At 44.1% G+C, this 15,223-nt stretch overlaps 2 protein-coding genes across 17 annotated transcripts in view; one reads left to right on the top strand and one right to left on the bottom strand.

Annotated features, from left to right (window-relative positions):
• Positions 1–15,223, top strand: part of Gcat (Glycine C-acetyltransferase) — a 367,236-nt gene that overhangs the window by 62,801 nt on the left and 289,212 nt on the right. The window lies entirely within an intron of this gene.
• LOC119178211 (uncharacterized) overlaps positions 1–15,223 on the bottom strand; it is a 241,075-nt gene that overhangs the window by 126,226 nt on the left and 99,626 nt on the right. For 8 of the 9 annotated variants that reach the window (XM_075891052.1, XM_075890556.1, XM_075891248.1 and 5 more), the window contains one exon: positions 3,641–3,958. The exons of the other annotated variant lie outside the window; for it this stretch is intronic. In XM_075891052.1, coding sequence (XP_075747167.1) covers positions 3,641–3,958 — 318 coding nt within the window. The remainder of the gene's footprint in view (positions 1–3,640; positions 3,959–15,223) is intronic. 9 annotated transcript variants of the gene reach the window in all.

The following is a 15,223-nucleotide window of genomic DNA, read 5'->3' as shown; positions in this document are numbered from 1 at the left end:
TCATTTTCGACAAGGGTTAGAAATTTTGCTAATTCGGTAGTGCTGGAGATACTCGGATCCAGTTTATTCCATTCATTAGTGGCTATCGGAAAGAATGAGTATTTAAAGCAGTTTGTGTTGAAGGAGTATTCGTTAAGTCTCATTGGGTGTTTTTGGCGTGTTGTTCTAGTTTGATCAAACGTAAGGTAGGCGGATACATCAATGTTTAAATGACCATGGATTAATTCATGTATGAATTTTGCACATGCTAACCTTGTTCTATTCATTAGAGTAAGTAATCCAGCTTTTTTAATTAGTTTAGTCGGAGAATCTGTATGTCTGTACTTGTTGTAAATGAACCTCAAAGCTTTCCTTTGTATTCCTTCCAGTTTTGTGATTTGCTGTTTTGTGGATGGTGACCAAATAATATTACCGTATTCAAGTAATGACCGCACAAGGGAAGTGTATGCAAGCAGTTTTAGAGAAGGCGGGGCCTGGCGAAGCCGGTATCTGAGTGCAAACAAGCGGCGTAGTGCAGCTGAAGTAACGTAACTTATGTGTGCGTCCCATCTTAGATCTTCAGTTATAATAATTCCAAGATATTTATGCTGATTTACTCTAGTTATGGGGATGTCATTGATAGTGTAAAGAAAGTTTGACCTAGTTTTTTTTCGACTTACTGATAAAATTGTACACTTGTTTGCATTAAGTGACATCTGCCATTTACGGCACCAGCAGGAAACATCTTGTAAAGCACTATTTAAAGCTACATGGTCCTCCGTTGAGTTTATTTCTCGATATAGCACGCAGTCATCCGCGAATAATTTGATTTTTTCCTTAATATTTGTAGGCAAATCATTAATAAAGAGAAGAAACAAAATTGGCGCCAGCACACAGCCCTGCGGAACTCCAGATGTGACGGAGGTGGTAGCAGAGGTTTCATCGTTAAATTCCACATACTGTGTACGATCAGTAAGATAATTTTTGATCCAGTTAAGAACAGTAGAATTTCCTAAGGTGGCCTCAAGTTTTTGAAGTAGTTTCTTGTGTGATACCTTGTCGAATGCTTTGGCAAAGTCGAGGAAGATTAGATCAGTTTGTTTTTGGTTGTCAATACTCTGGGATACCTCATGTGTTAATTCCACTAATTGGGTTATGGTTGAAAGACCTCGGCGAAAGCCATGCTGATAGGGAGATAATATACGTTTTTCTTCTAGGAAAACGGTTATTTGTTTAAGAATTATGTGCTCCAAGATTTTACAGATTGTACATGTCAGGGATATAGGTCTAAAGTTAGATATATCATTTCCGCTTCCTCCTTTATGCACAGGAACAACTTTGGCCTTTTTTCACTCCACAGGTAAAGAGCACGTTGATAGTGATTTGTTAAACATGACGCACAGATATTTAGCTAGCAACTCTGCATATCTTACAAGAAAGATGTTAGGAATGTTGTCGGGCCCTGCTCCTTTTTTTGCGTCCAAGTTTAACAAGAGATTTATGACACCGGCCTCATTGATAATAATCGATTCCAGGGTACCTTCCGCACTAGAGTCGATGTCTGGAATGTTTCCGTCATCGACAGTGAATACAGACTTGAAATAGCTGTTCATTTTGTCTGCAGTGATCGGGTTATCTTTTTCCGGGGGTGTGTAGCTTTTGTTGTTTAGGTAGCTGTTCAGGCTTTAGGTAGCTCCAAAACTTGCTGGGGGAATTTTTTAGAAAGTTTGGCAACGTTTTAGTGAAATAGTTGCTCTTCGCTGTTTTTATTTTTGTTTTTAGGTCACTCACAGTAGCAGTCAAATTATTTACTGTTACTGCTCCGGGTTTTTGTTTTATTCTCTTTCGTATTCGCTTTACTTTGCGTTTCGCATGTATTACCTCACGTGTTATCCACGGGTTGTGTTTCTTAATTTTTTTCACTCTAATAGGTACAAAGGTACCTATTATAAAGGTACAAAGGTATACAGTGGTGCATAATTTCTTTTAACTGAGACCATAATATTTCGATGGTCGTGGAACTATCATTCGACAATTCTTCGTAGGATGGAAACTTTATAATTAGATAATTTAGTATGCTATTGTCGTCAGCATATTTAAAATCTGGGTAAGTAATTTTTATGTTCGTTGGTTCTATTTTATCACGAAAGGGGACAGTGCACAAAGTGAGCTTTTGATCAGATGTGCCATCCATAACTTCAATCTTCGTTTCATCGGCTGGGAAGTGGTTACTCAAGAATATAAGGTCAAGAATATTTGAAGTTTCTCCCCGGACACGTGTTGGTTGGTTGACTACTTGGTGAAGATTAAATCGCAGCATTGTGTCGATAACGACATCTGAGCATGCGGAATGAAATTTCATGGATTGCCAGTCGATATCAGGAAGGTTAAAATCACCCAACAAGATGAATCTTGCGCTTTGTATGTTTTGTTCAATGTAGTTGTAGAGCGATTGCATGCTATCTTCGCCAGAAGTAGGACTGCGATGGCAGCAGCCCACAAATGTTGTGTGAAGGCTAAATTTTAGTTTCAAAAAGACAGCTTCTACGCCTTCAACCTCTGGCAGCACAGTGTATTGTATTTCGCATTTTATCATTAACGCTACTCCACCGCCTCGTGTCGGTCTGTCCTTCCGTATTATATTGTAGTTTGGGGGCGTTACTTCACTATCTAAAATGTCATTATTTAACCAGGTTTCGGTTAAAGCAACAAAGTCTGGTTCAAGGTCGAGAAGTAGGCATTCAAGGGATTCTAATTTGTTTAAGACGCTTCGGCAATTCACATTTATAAACCTCAACTGGGGCGGTTTCGAGTGCGAGACGCCGACCCGTCGCTTGGCAGGTTTTTTTTTTCCAGTTGAGGGATTTTTTGCCTCGCCAATCATCACTTTATCGTTTACGGTGTCATCCCATCGATAAAGAATACGGTCTATACTAATTTTGTCGTAGACAAGATGTACCTTTTGCCCGGATTCCTTATTTGGTTTCGCCGAGTCCCACAATTTTTTCCTTATATTACGCACACGCTGGAAAAAGTCTTCACTAATCGATATGTCGGTATCCTTTAGTTTATGACAGTTTTTCAAAATCTTTGTTTTGTCTCGATCATCAAGGAGTTTGAAAATTATTGGTCTAGTTTTGTTCGCGCTTCGTTTACCGAGCCGATGTATCCTTTCGATTGAAACAGGTTAAATTTTCAGAACACCTTTCGCAACTGTATTGTTTATTACTTGCTCTAGTGATTCCTCATCTTCTTTTTCATCCTCAGGGATGCCATACACTATCAAGTTACTTCTTCTTGACCGGTTTTCTAAATCATCCAGCTTTAATTCTAGGCCTGATACTACTTTTTCTAAGGCGGAAACTTTTGTGGTGCAGTCCAATATTGTTTCATCTAAGGCAGCCAGTTTTTCTAATTTGGACTCAATAGCGGTTAGTCATTCTTCTTTAATTTCTTTAATATCACCAGCAATTTGCGTTGGTTGTTGAGAAATTTGTTTTAGGTCGGGCCCGGGGTTTGTCTCGACGTCACCTGCTAGTAATAACAGGTCCCTCAAATAGCAGGACAAGTTACACAAGAGATCACAAAGCAACCTTGGGCACGGCAGCACAATCAAGAAGAGGCAATCAGAACGCATGCATTCGCCGTAGCGTTTTCTCACCTGTACGACATACAAGAAGGGATTAGCGCTCTGCATGCTTCGGGTGCCGCCGTGCCCATTAATCGCCGTCGCTTGGGGGGCCGTATTTATGTCCAGGGTTGTCGTCGTTGAGTGAGGTACCGAGGGGGCGCTGAAGATGGCGTCGGCGCAGTACGTCGCTGAACCCAACGGGTCCAACTTGTAGGGCCGACCATCCAGACCAACCGGCGCGTGTTGCACATGGCGGGCTTTATCACGGCCTAGATTTGCTGTCCACGCTGTCGTCGGTTTGCCCGCTTCTTCATGCCCCGCCGGTATCAGCAGCAGGAAAGTGCCGATCTGTACGACATACAAGAAGGGATTAGCGCTCTGCATGCTTCGGGTGCCGCCGTGCCCATTCCATTATGAAAAGAGATCACAAAGCAACATTTTAGATCTTATACTAACAAACAGCCCCGAAAGCTTAGAATCTATCTCCTACTTACGTGAAATCAGTGATCATAAAGTCATTCATACTACATTAAACTTCATCCCTAAAACACGCCACATTTCCAGCAAAACAATTCATATGTACAACAAAGGTGACTATGAAGCAATCAATAATGAACTGCGAGATTTCCTGCCTGAGTTTGAATCCAGTTTCGATTCCAGATCTCTTAACAGCAACTGGTTAGTCTTTAGGGACAAAATATTCGAGTTAACTAATACATATATCCCAAAGATGAACTTACCTGCTAATCAAAATAAACCATGGTTTTCGAAACTTTTAATAAGGCAGGAAAATAAAAAGAAACGTCTCTTTCGTACTGCGAAACGTAATGGTACTGCGTGCGCATGGGAGAAGTACTATGCTGCAGAAGACGCATATTATGCTGCAATTCGAAGTGCAAAACAGACGTTTTATCGCATTGACTTACCTAAAATTCTAACAAATAACCCTAGAAAGTTCTGAGAAGTTATAAACCCGCAACCGCCGCGTGAAATAACGCTTACTGACCAATATGGTGAGGAAGTTAGCGACGGTGATTGTGCCGAGGTTTTTAACATCGCGTTCTGCTCTGTGTTCACAAAAGAAGCCGATTCGCCACTTCCCTCGCCACCTACTACGACGTTACCAATAATGACTCCAGTGGAATTTTCTGTTGCTGGAATTTCGTCCCTTATCGACAGACTTAAACTTTCATCATCGGCTGGCGTTGACAACATTAACTCTAAACTGTTAAAAAACACTAAACAAATTATTGCAGTGTATTTGTCGATGCTGTTTTCATTGTCGCTTAAAACAGGAATGCTGCCAGAAGACTGGAAAGTGGGAAAGGTCATTCCGGTCCACAAATCAGGTAACAAACAGTCACCCCTAAATTACCGCCCCATTTCACTAACCAGCGTCTCATGCAAAATCATGGAACACGTCATATACACTCACATAATAAACTTTCTGGATGCTAACAATTTCTTTCATTCTTCCCAGCATGGATTTCGTAAATCTTTATCTTGTGAAACACAACTAGCTATATTTACTCATGATTTGCACGCTAATCTTGACCGTAACTTCCAGACTGATGCAATCTTTCTAGACTTCGCTTCGTCTCATGCAAAATCATGGAACACGTCATATACACTCACATAATAAACTTTCTGGATGCTAACAATTTCTTTCATTCTTCCCAGCATGGATTTCGTAAATCTTTATCTTGTGAAACACAACTAGCTATATTTACTCATGATTTGCACGCTAATCTTGACCGTAACTTCCAGACTGATGCAATCTTTCTAGACTTCGCTAAAGCTTTCGATAAGGTACCACACAAACGCCTGTTACTAAAACTTGCCCAGTTGAATCTGCACCCCAAAATTCTTGCATGGATTTCAGAATTTCTTGCTAACCGTTCCCAGTTTGTCGATATTAGAAATAAACATTCCAGCTCCCTCTCGGTAACATCGGGAGTCCCCCAAGGTTCCGTCCTCGGACCCCTTCTGTTTCTAATATATATTAACGATTTACCCATGCATGTATCTTCTCATATCCGCATGTTTGCTGACGATTGTGTTCTATACTGCAAAATTACTAACCGCTCTGATCAAACTGCACTTCAAAATGACCTTCATCGTGTACAGCAATGGTGCGACCTGTGGTTGATGGAGCTTAACCCCTTTAAATGCAAACTCGTTTCTTTTCAACGCCAGCATAATCCCTTGCATTTTTCTTACGTAATAGCAAACTCTACTCTTGAACAAATTAAATCCTATAAATACCTAGGCGTCACCTTATCCAGTGATCTTTCATGGCACACGCATATCACGAACGTCATATCATCAGCGAACCGAACTCTGAGTTTTTTGAAGCGTCATTTGCGTCATGCCCCACCTGACATCAAACTTCTCGCCTATAAATCTTTAATCCGAACTAAACTAGAATATGCAGCTCCCATATGGAGCCCGCACCAGGTATACTTGATAAATGAATTAGAGTCTGTGCAAAATCGCGCCACTAGGTTCATACATTCTTCATATTCATATAACATAAGCATATCATCCCTTAAACGTGAAACTGGTCTTTCGAATCTTTCAGTGCGCCGCCGCATTACCAGTCTTTGTTTGCTACACAAGTTCTTTCACAGCCCTCTTAATCAAGCACCCTACATCGTCCCACCGACGCGCATATCTCACCGCACTGCCCACGCGTTTCAAATTGCCCGTCCACATGCTCGCACTACTACTTTTTCTGCCTCTTTTTTCCCCCGTGTAGCAGTGGACTGGAATGGCCTTCCCTGTGACGTTCCAGCCATCACGTGTCCAGCAACATTTAAAGAGAAGGTCACCACGCACATTTCCATTTGAAAACCTGTGTGCATTTACCTGTAACCCACCCCTTATGTAATACCCCCTACATGGGGGTCTTTAAGGTATTAAAGTGATGTGATGTGATGTGATGTGATGTGAAAAGAAAAACAGTTTTTTGGCTAATAATAAATTAGCCTTTCACAATTCCACTCCCGCCGCAAAAAGACACCTGGTAAGTGAAAAAACGTGCAAAAAGGGCATGCTTGTGACGACACCACCTTGAAATCCCGGTACCGAATGCTGCGCCGTCACTTTTTCTTATTTTATTTGCAAAATACTGCTAGCCTAAGAAAGCTGGTATGTAGCAATGAGGATACAAAGATGAAGGAATTTGTACAAACTATGAAAAAAAAAGCGAAAGAGATAATGGCATGCTACACACTAAGCAATTTTCGACAGCAATAATACCATCAATTATATCAATAGTTGTACATAATTATACGGCAGTTATAGTCTCGTAGTTTCTTTCGAGTAATGAGAGCGTGCGATTCGTTTACTTACACGATGAATGAAATTCTCCTTTTCCATTCCTATTTTGCTGTGATAGGTCTTGTAAAGAGGTACATTAGTCTTTTTGTGTGATGCCAGAATTTCAGGGGTTCTAGTTCAGGCCTTTTCACTAGTGTACTTAAGGTGGGTTTACACTAGAGCGACACGACACTGACATGACCCCGACAAAAACACGAGGCAGACGCAAACCATCGGCCGACGAGTCGCCCGCCGACGAAGTCGCCAGACCGCATGGTCACACTAGGCCGCCAACGATGACGCCTCAAAAGACAGCATTTCATCGTAGTGTAACATGATTAGAGACTTCGAAAACCACAGCAAAACGCATCCGCAGACCTGTCGTCGAGGTGTCGTCGAGGTGTCGTCGGGAGATGGGGGGCTGAGCGAAAATTCGCCCCATGTCTTTGCTTCAAACCACCACGGTGCGGGCGATCTTGGGGGAGTTAAAAATACCCTCTCCGAGGCTTCCACGGCTTCTGAATAGGCAGCTTGAGTCTCCAGCGGAACTCTCTTATTCTCTACCCTATTGTGCATCCCCAACCTCGTCCCTCGTTAGCATGGAATATGGCGGGGGCTGTGCCAAGTAGCCGGAGAGGGACAATTTAGAGCAGGGAGCATGGCTGAAAATGAGGTGCAGGTGTGCAAGTTAAGCCGATGTCGCAGCGTGTGCCCCCAATATGACGGCAGAATTGACTAACGAGTACGACAAGATGCAGGGGGGGGGCCCTGCGAGAGACCATCGACACACTGCTTGTGTCTTTGCAGTGTACATAGGCCAACGACATGAGAAAAGAGACTCCTAAAAACAGTCTGCAGACCAAAATCGGTGTCGTGTCTCTCTATTGTAAACGCACCTTTACTGGTGTCTGTCAGCTGTACATATTAAAAACGAAGCGTACCGATTTTTCTTTAACACTTTCTAAGTGGGCAATGCCCTTTTTGTGTTCAGGTTCCGTACTATTGATGCGTATTCGAAGATTGCTCCGATCAATATTTTATAGGCTAATAACTTTATATTTTGAGGAGCTTGGCGCAAAGTCAGTCTCAGGTATTCTAGCTCACTTACAGCTTTTTTCTTTATGTAAGAATCGTGCTCCTTTCACCGAAGATGTGAGTATGACACCTATGGTTTTTTTTTAAAAAATTTTACTTCAGACAAAACATGTCTATTTTAGCGATGGCTAATTTGTAGCGGTGAGTGCTTTCTGGCTATCGTCATGAAAACTGTCTTTTTGGGGGTTAATTTTTGTTTCCCAGACTTCACACCATTTATGCACATGCTGAAGAGCTTCATTTAGTTGGGCGTGGTCGTGAAGGTTGTCAGCTCTGTGATCAATTACACAGTCATCTGTCAATAGTTTAAATTTGTAAGGTCTCAAAATCGTATCGCCTCTAGCAGAACACACAGAGACAGTAAACAGGGTCGAATCAAGCCAATACATTTTTGTTCTATTACATTTACTTGAACAATATCTTCAGCCAAAGAATACATCACTAGCAATACGCTTAAGCAACATTATACAATATTTCAACACACTCAATCAAAACAGCAAACACATGACGTCACGAAAGCGGCGTTGCCAACGCTCGACTCACAACGAAGGGCCTACGGGAGACAACACGCGGTGCTGTCCCCATGAACCCTGTCGGAGATCAGCAGACATGCACCGCCTGAAAGACATGAACTGAATGCGCTGCTAGACCAATGCAATTAACGAGGGTCAAGAATGAGGGGGCAACGCAGTCGCAGAGCTACAGCAATGCTCGAAAATCATTTAGCAAGATCATAAACAAGCTTGTCACAAGCCGCGACGAGTTTCAACAGATAAATGCCGAAATCGAGGATGTTATTCCGATTGAGGAACTGGAAAAAAGAGTACAAGTCTGCGGTGCATTATGACGACCAGGCACTTGAGACCCTGACGTGCCTACGGTGCCGTCTTGAAGAGCTCAGCCTCAGCAACGCGCGGCAGACCTCTACTTTGACGACGATCAACACGTAGCCTGCCCCAACCACAGCTGCATCCCAGAACTTTGGACCGCATCTTCGAACGCTGACGATCAAGCCATCATGGGCATGTGTGTCAATGGACATCATTTTGGGAGCGTTTCAATGGAGCTGTCCACACGTACCCGACTCTGAGCACGGCGAACAAATTTCTCTACCAGCGACGAAAGCATGCTATGAGAGTGCCATCGAGCTCAGAGGTTTGGGGACAAGAGCATGATTATACACTAGCACTTCAGAGCTCTCCGTGAACTGTCACCGGTAATGTCTTCATCGGATGCGAGGGGGCTGCACAAGCTTTACGACACAGTTCAGCTGAATGTCCACTGCCTGAATGTCCTAGACGTCCCAACCAGCAGTTTTTTGGTGATGCTCTATGACATCTTTCTTAATCCTTGCCCCAAGATTTTGTCGTCATAATCCATCACGACAGACGTCTCCGGGGTGAAGTGCAAAGCTTGGAAACATCTGCCTCAATGGAGGCACTCAGAACGTATTGCGAGAAACTCAAGAAGCTCTTACGATATACAGAAAAAACTCGAGGATACGAGTACGCTATATGCGAATTTCGCTATGATGCAAATTTTAAGGTTGCTTCTGATGGACTACAGTATATAAAGTACGCGTTGATTCAGTGTTATACAAACGGTTTTCTCAGCAACCGTAAATTATACAAACGCGGGATTGACAGCTACATGCGAGCAGCACAACGCGGCATATCTGTGGGAGGGAGGGCCCATTCACACTTGGCCTCGAAAGGAGCGAATGCGGCAAAACTCACCGGAATTTACTTTGCTTAGCCACCAGGAAAGTGGCTAGAAAACCATGTCGGTAGGCCAACGCGAAAAAATTACTCCGAAACCAATTTTGTCGCCACGCAATAGCAGATCGCCTTTCTGCTACGGCACAAGATAGCAGATTGCCTTTCTGCTACAACTATGGCTACACTGGCTGTGCTAGCTCTCAAACCACGCGATATAAGCAACCAGCCAAGCATTCAAGATGGTGACCAAGAAGTCAGTGGGGTTGCTAGAATGGGGAGGTGTGCAGAGCACCGCGGGTTCCCCTTGCCAGAGAGGGTCCCTTTGCGGGCCGATGCTGCTAGGAGCGCTGCTCTACGGGGCGCTGCGAAAGCTCTAGGCGCTGCTTGGGACAGCCGTCGTCGTCACAAATTACCCAAACGAAGCCTAGTGCTCGACAGTATGGTAGTATGTAAGTGTCAGTGCTCGACAGCACGACATGAGTTCTCCCCCCCCCCCCATTTTTTTTTTTTTTGCCTTTCGCGTGGTTTTTATTGCACGTGGATCATGCATAGTTTAGCAATGAAAAGGGAGAATGCCTTTTAATATGACCAAGATACCTTGATGTTCTTGCTCCACTCATGACTTCAACTTTGGGTGATGGTCGGGGTCTGTAAATGTCCTAGAAGCTCGAATAACGAATCGAATGGTATTCTGTTCAATTCACTTTTTATGAACTGAATGACCCATACTCAAAATGCGGAGTATATTTTCGAATATTGAGCACTGGCAGAAAAACCCCTAAGAAAGAACGCGTTAGAACGAGACAGCATTTATTTGTTTTATATGGTGGATTATCAAGACTTCTGGCATTGCATGCACGCAGAGCAACCTTTTAAAGTGATCCTGAAACGGTTTTGACAATTTTTTACTAATACATTGGGCTGGTAGATTAAGACCCAAGGGTAATTTAGAGACCGATTTGAGCTCTCTGCGTAAACTGTGTAATTGATTACAACGCTTTAAAGCTGCGAATCGCTCAAGATCGCTGCGACTCGGTTGAAGCATTTTCAACCGCCCACACACCAAGCAACACGCTCTGCCCTATTAAAGTAATCGTTTTCGGTTGATCTGATTGGCTGTGGAACGCGCAGCACATTCTGGCGGTATTGAATCGGCGGTGGGATTTACGCGTATGCGGTTTCACACCGCATTGTGGCGCAGGCGCCGTGAAGGCAAAGCTTAGGCCCGGGCACTCGAAGGAAGAGTTGAGGGCAGTTGAGGGTGAAAGGCGGAGCGGAGGAGGAGGGTACTTTTCTAGTACTCATAGCTCCGTTAATAATAGGTGTTTTGATTGAACTCTGGCACCAATGATTTGCTTTAGTTGTAGTCTAATCAGAAATGCAATGTGAAAAAAACCGTTTCAAGGACCCTTTAGGGACCTATTTATTCCGCGCTGATTGCAAATGAAGGTGCTCATACTTAAAACTTGATGGTCCCCAAGCGATAATGTCATCCTCAATCTGCTATGCATGAAATTCGTGATGTTGGGAGATGATAGACTCCAAGCAATTTGAAGAAACCTGACTTTTCGAAACCGACTTGGTTCATTCCTCAGGGGTGACTGCGGAGGCTACGTAGCAGCGACGTCTTCAAAGCACTTGCGGGATAGATAATGACCATCCTCTCTCTCTCTCTCGTTTTGCCGTGGAGCGCAGTCCGTGTGTATACACTGGGGGAAGGGTTGTATACACCGAGAGAGTGGTTGCTGTTATGGGCTGTCCTCTGTATGTGCCGGGACTCGAGTAACAACCTTCTCCTCCAGTTCGGTTCGCTTTCAAGGATGGCCATCGTTCAAGGATGGCCGTCGCGTCTAAAGTTGAAAACTTCAGGCAACACCTAATTCCGTGCACCCAGCTATACAATTCACGACCGAGTGTGAAAGCGACCATTGCCTGCCCTTTCTCGATGTCCAGGTGGCAAGAAAGCGCAACGGCCTGGGGTTCTTCGTTCATAGGAAGTCAACGCACATTGGCTTCTACCTTCGATTCGATTCTTCCCACCCCACCTGGCACAAGGCCTGGGTTGTGACCACGCTACTGGAGAGAGCTAGGAACTTATGCTCTGATGACACAGAGTGGAAGAAAGAAAAGGCATGCGTAATTGCGGACCTAAGAAAAAACGGATACCCAAAAAACTTCATTCGAGCCGCCACCGCCGCGCAGAACAACAGAGGATACGAAAACCCCAACTGACCTTAATTGGCAGCCCCCAAAAAGTGTACCGGTTCCATACGTTCAGGGAACGAGCGAGATGTTGGCACGGATCTTCAAGAAAGAAGGGGTTCGCATCACGCTGGTGCCTTCGTGTACGCTCGGCCTCCTCCTCCCCCGCCTGAAAGACGGGCCAACAATAAGCAGTGCCCCCGGTGTCGTTTACAAAATTCCGTGCACCGAATGCCCCTCGTCGAATATCGGCGAGAAGAAAAACCTAGCGGAACGACTGAAGCAACACGCCAACGATGTGCGGAAGTTCTACAAAGAGCGCAGTGCAGTCGCCTAATATGCTGAGATGTTGGATCACCAGACAAATTTCGAAGCGATGGCCATCATTGAAAGCGAGCTGAACTGAAAGAGAAGGTTGTTACTCAAGTCGTGGCACATAGAGAGGACAGCCCATAACATCAACCGCTCTCTCGGAACCCTTCCCCCAGTGTATACACACCGGCTGCGCTCCACGTCAAAACGAGAGAAAGAGGGGTCATTATCCATCCCGGAAGTGCTTTGAAGACGCCGCTGCTACGTAGCCTCCGCATTCACGCCTGAGGAAGGAACAGAGTCGGTTTCGAAACGTTTGGTTGGAGTCTACATCATCTCCCAGTTTCATACCCAACCAGACAGACTTCTGTCAAATGTTTACATTCAAATTCGTTATGTTGATTCAGCAACCATATTATTGATTGTTATGCCTCACTTTTATCTCAAAGGTTGCGAAAAAACACTCCCATGAAAATACCCCCATTTTAGCGAGCACAGAATTTTTCATTGGCTGTCACTGCCTATACGAGTTTACCCCAGTTAAGCTAGTATAACGGCATTTTTATTGGTTAAAATTAGTCGAACTGATCCTTTTGTTAATGTTTCTGACTGTTAACTTCACATTAAATATTGTTGAAGCAACTGTTCTGAGAATTGTTCTCTTAATATTTGAATAATATGCAATTCTTATTTGATTCGTCATTATGCTATTTCATTCGTATTTGGTCTGGTTCTAAAATTTCTTATTTGCAAATTCTTACAGGTACAGGTCATTGACAGAAAAAGCATCTGTTCATAGCCCTCGCGTGCAAAGGGCAGTTTGAGACGTGAGCTCATGTGATACCGAGAGTTCACGCTGAATAAATGGTGCCCATTTTGTCTGTTATGTTGCATGCTATATGTGAGAGCGGGGCATTTTCTCTGCATTTACTGGGAATTATGCAAAGTAGCTTGCCTCAGCATCAAAGAAAATTACACCCCCATTCTGCCGGCAGGGGCACAGTGGGACTCCTTTACCTGTCAGGCGGGGTGTACATGCCCTCCAATACGGCGTCTTTCATAATCATATGGTGGTTTTGGGACGTTAAACCCCACATATCAATCGGGGTGTACATGCCACTTAGTTCAGTCGCTTCAGGACAAGCTGACCATTTTCAATTGCGGAGCATTCCTTAGTCGCACGATGTCGCAGACCCAGTGCCGTCCACAAACCTACTGTCCATGCTCGCGTAGCATGCCGGCCCAGAAAGACACCCACAAAACTGTTGCTCCCCCACAATCGTTCACTGGTCACCCCATATATGTAAGCACTGCTGATCGCGCATTCGGAATTCAGTCAAGGGCGTCCTTACTTGGGTTTCATTTGACTTGATGCATTGCTTGACTCGAGTAGATGTGATGGAAGCAACAGTGGCAACCGTACCTTCAATCACTAGTGGGGCACAACCCAACATCAGCGTCCCCCCACTCGTTGAAGGTAACGCTTCTCCTTCATTCAATAAATGAGTATAATGAAGAGGAAATAACAATTAAGCATTCGCTAACCATAACCAATTACGCAACATTCAGGCAATGCCCACATCACTCTGCGACGCATTTACTCGTCCCCCCTCCTGGAAAAATGCGGGTGAGTTTCCTTTTTTTTTAGACAGCTTCGTACACACAGCCTGTTGCAGACATGTGGAGAAACATTGGGAGAATGTTACAGGTCGATTTCTATGAGCATGTCATTAGGTTAAACCGATCACTTACACCCTTGTATTGCCTAACTCGCTGCATTTATTTATTAATGAGGTTAGCCAAAAAAAAGAAACAAAGAAAAACATGTGGGCTATGTCCTGTGTTCTGCAGACTGCTTTTTATTGAACAGATCAAAGCAACTTGCTTCGCATACGAATGTGTTTTCTTTTCAACTATTATGTTCTTTTTCTTTCTGCCGAAAAAACGTGCACAACACATTTTCACGTGCAGCCAGGATGTGGGAACAGGTCCAAAAGAGCAGACAAGTTTATAACAATGTGAGTGGGCATTGAATATGTCTTCAATAATTTTCAGTGATATTTAATTGCAATTAGCAAAATGACAGGACAGAAGCAAAAAATACTAATAAACACGGTGCTTAAATTAAGCGACATGCCTCGAATGCTATTACTAGCGCGCAGTGCTACTCCGTGTGCAGCCTGCTGCATGATGCTTGTGAATGATATTTTTCAAAGAAAGACATACAAAGGAGGACATTTCTAAGAAGTCAATTCCTTATTATTGCACACACTGAAAAAAGCGATTAGTGTTCGAAAGTGCGACACGCAAGAAATTGTACGAGCCATGTTCCTTGAGCACAAGCAAGGCTGGGCTGTGCGTGGTCTGCTCAACGCCACGGATGGATGGATGGATGTATGTGGCTGTACCTTTTAGATCGGGCGGCGGCTAACGCCCCCTAGCCGTAATACTTAATGAACCAAAAACTAGATTTATTTTTTTTCTTTAAATAGTGAGGTTGAGGATTCGTACTTTGCAGTGAAGGGTTTAATTTTCACTCGTGCCTTGACTTTAGCCACCAATCAGATAACCTCCTTCTAGTTAACTCTACCCGCTTAAAGTCTATTTTGCCCTCCCTGTCCCTAAACCTCAGTGCTTTGAAAAACTCTGCGCCATCATCCGGAACAATAGGGTGAAGCCCTTTACAGGCGCTGTATGCAGGGGTACTGTGCGCACCCCATACAGCGTTTATGAACAACGGGGACCGCTTTTCGGGGGCGCTTTTCATAGCTCCCTCTTCTAGACATCCTAGCGTCGGCAAGTGTGGTGGCTCACGTCAGCATAATCAAGAACTACCCGCGCTGCTCGACAACGCTCACAGCCGTCAAAAAGACGCGTTCATCGAGAGCCAAGTATGAATTACGATCACTGCAAACACTGGAAGTAGAAAAAAGTGCAGCAGCAGCGAGACAAGCCAGCACTGCTT

The sequence above is a fragment of the Rhipicephalus microplus genome, chromosome 1 (genome assembly GCF_043290135.1).
Source record: "Rhipicephalus microplus isolate Deutch F79 chromosome 1, USDA_Rmic, whole genome shotgun sequence".
NCBI lineage: Eukaryota > Metazoa > Arthropoda > Arachnida > Ixodida > Ixodidae > Rhipicephalus > Rhipicephalus microplus.
This window is presented reverse-complemented; position numbering and strand designations above follow the sequence as displayed.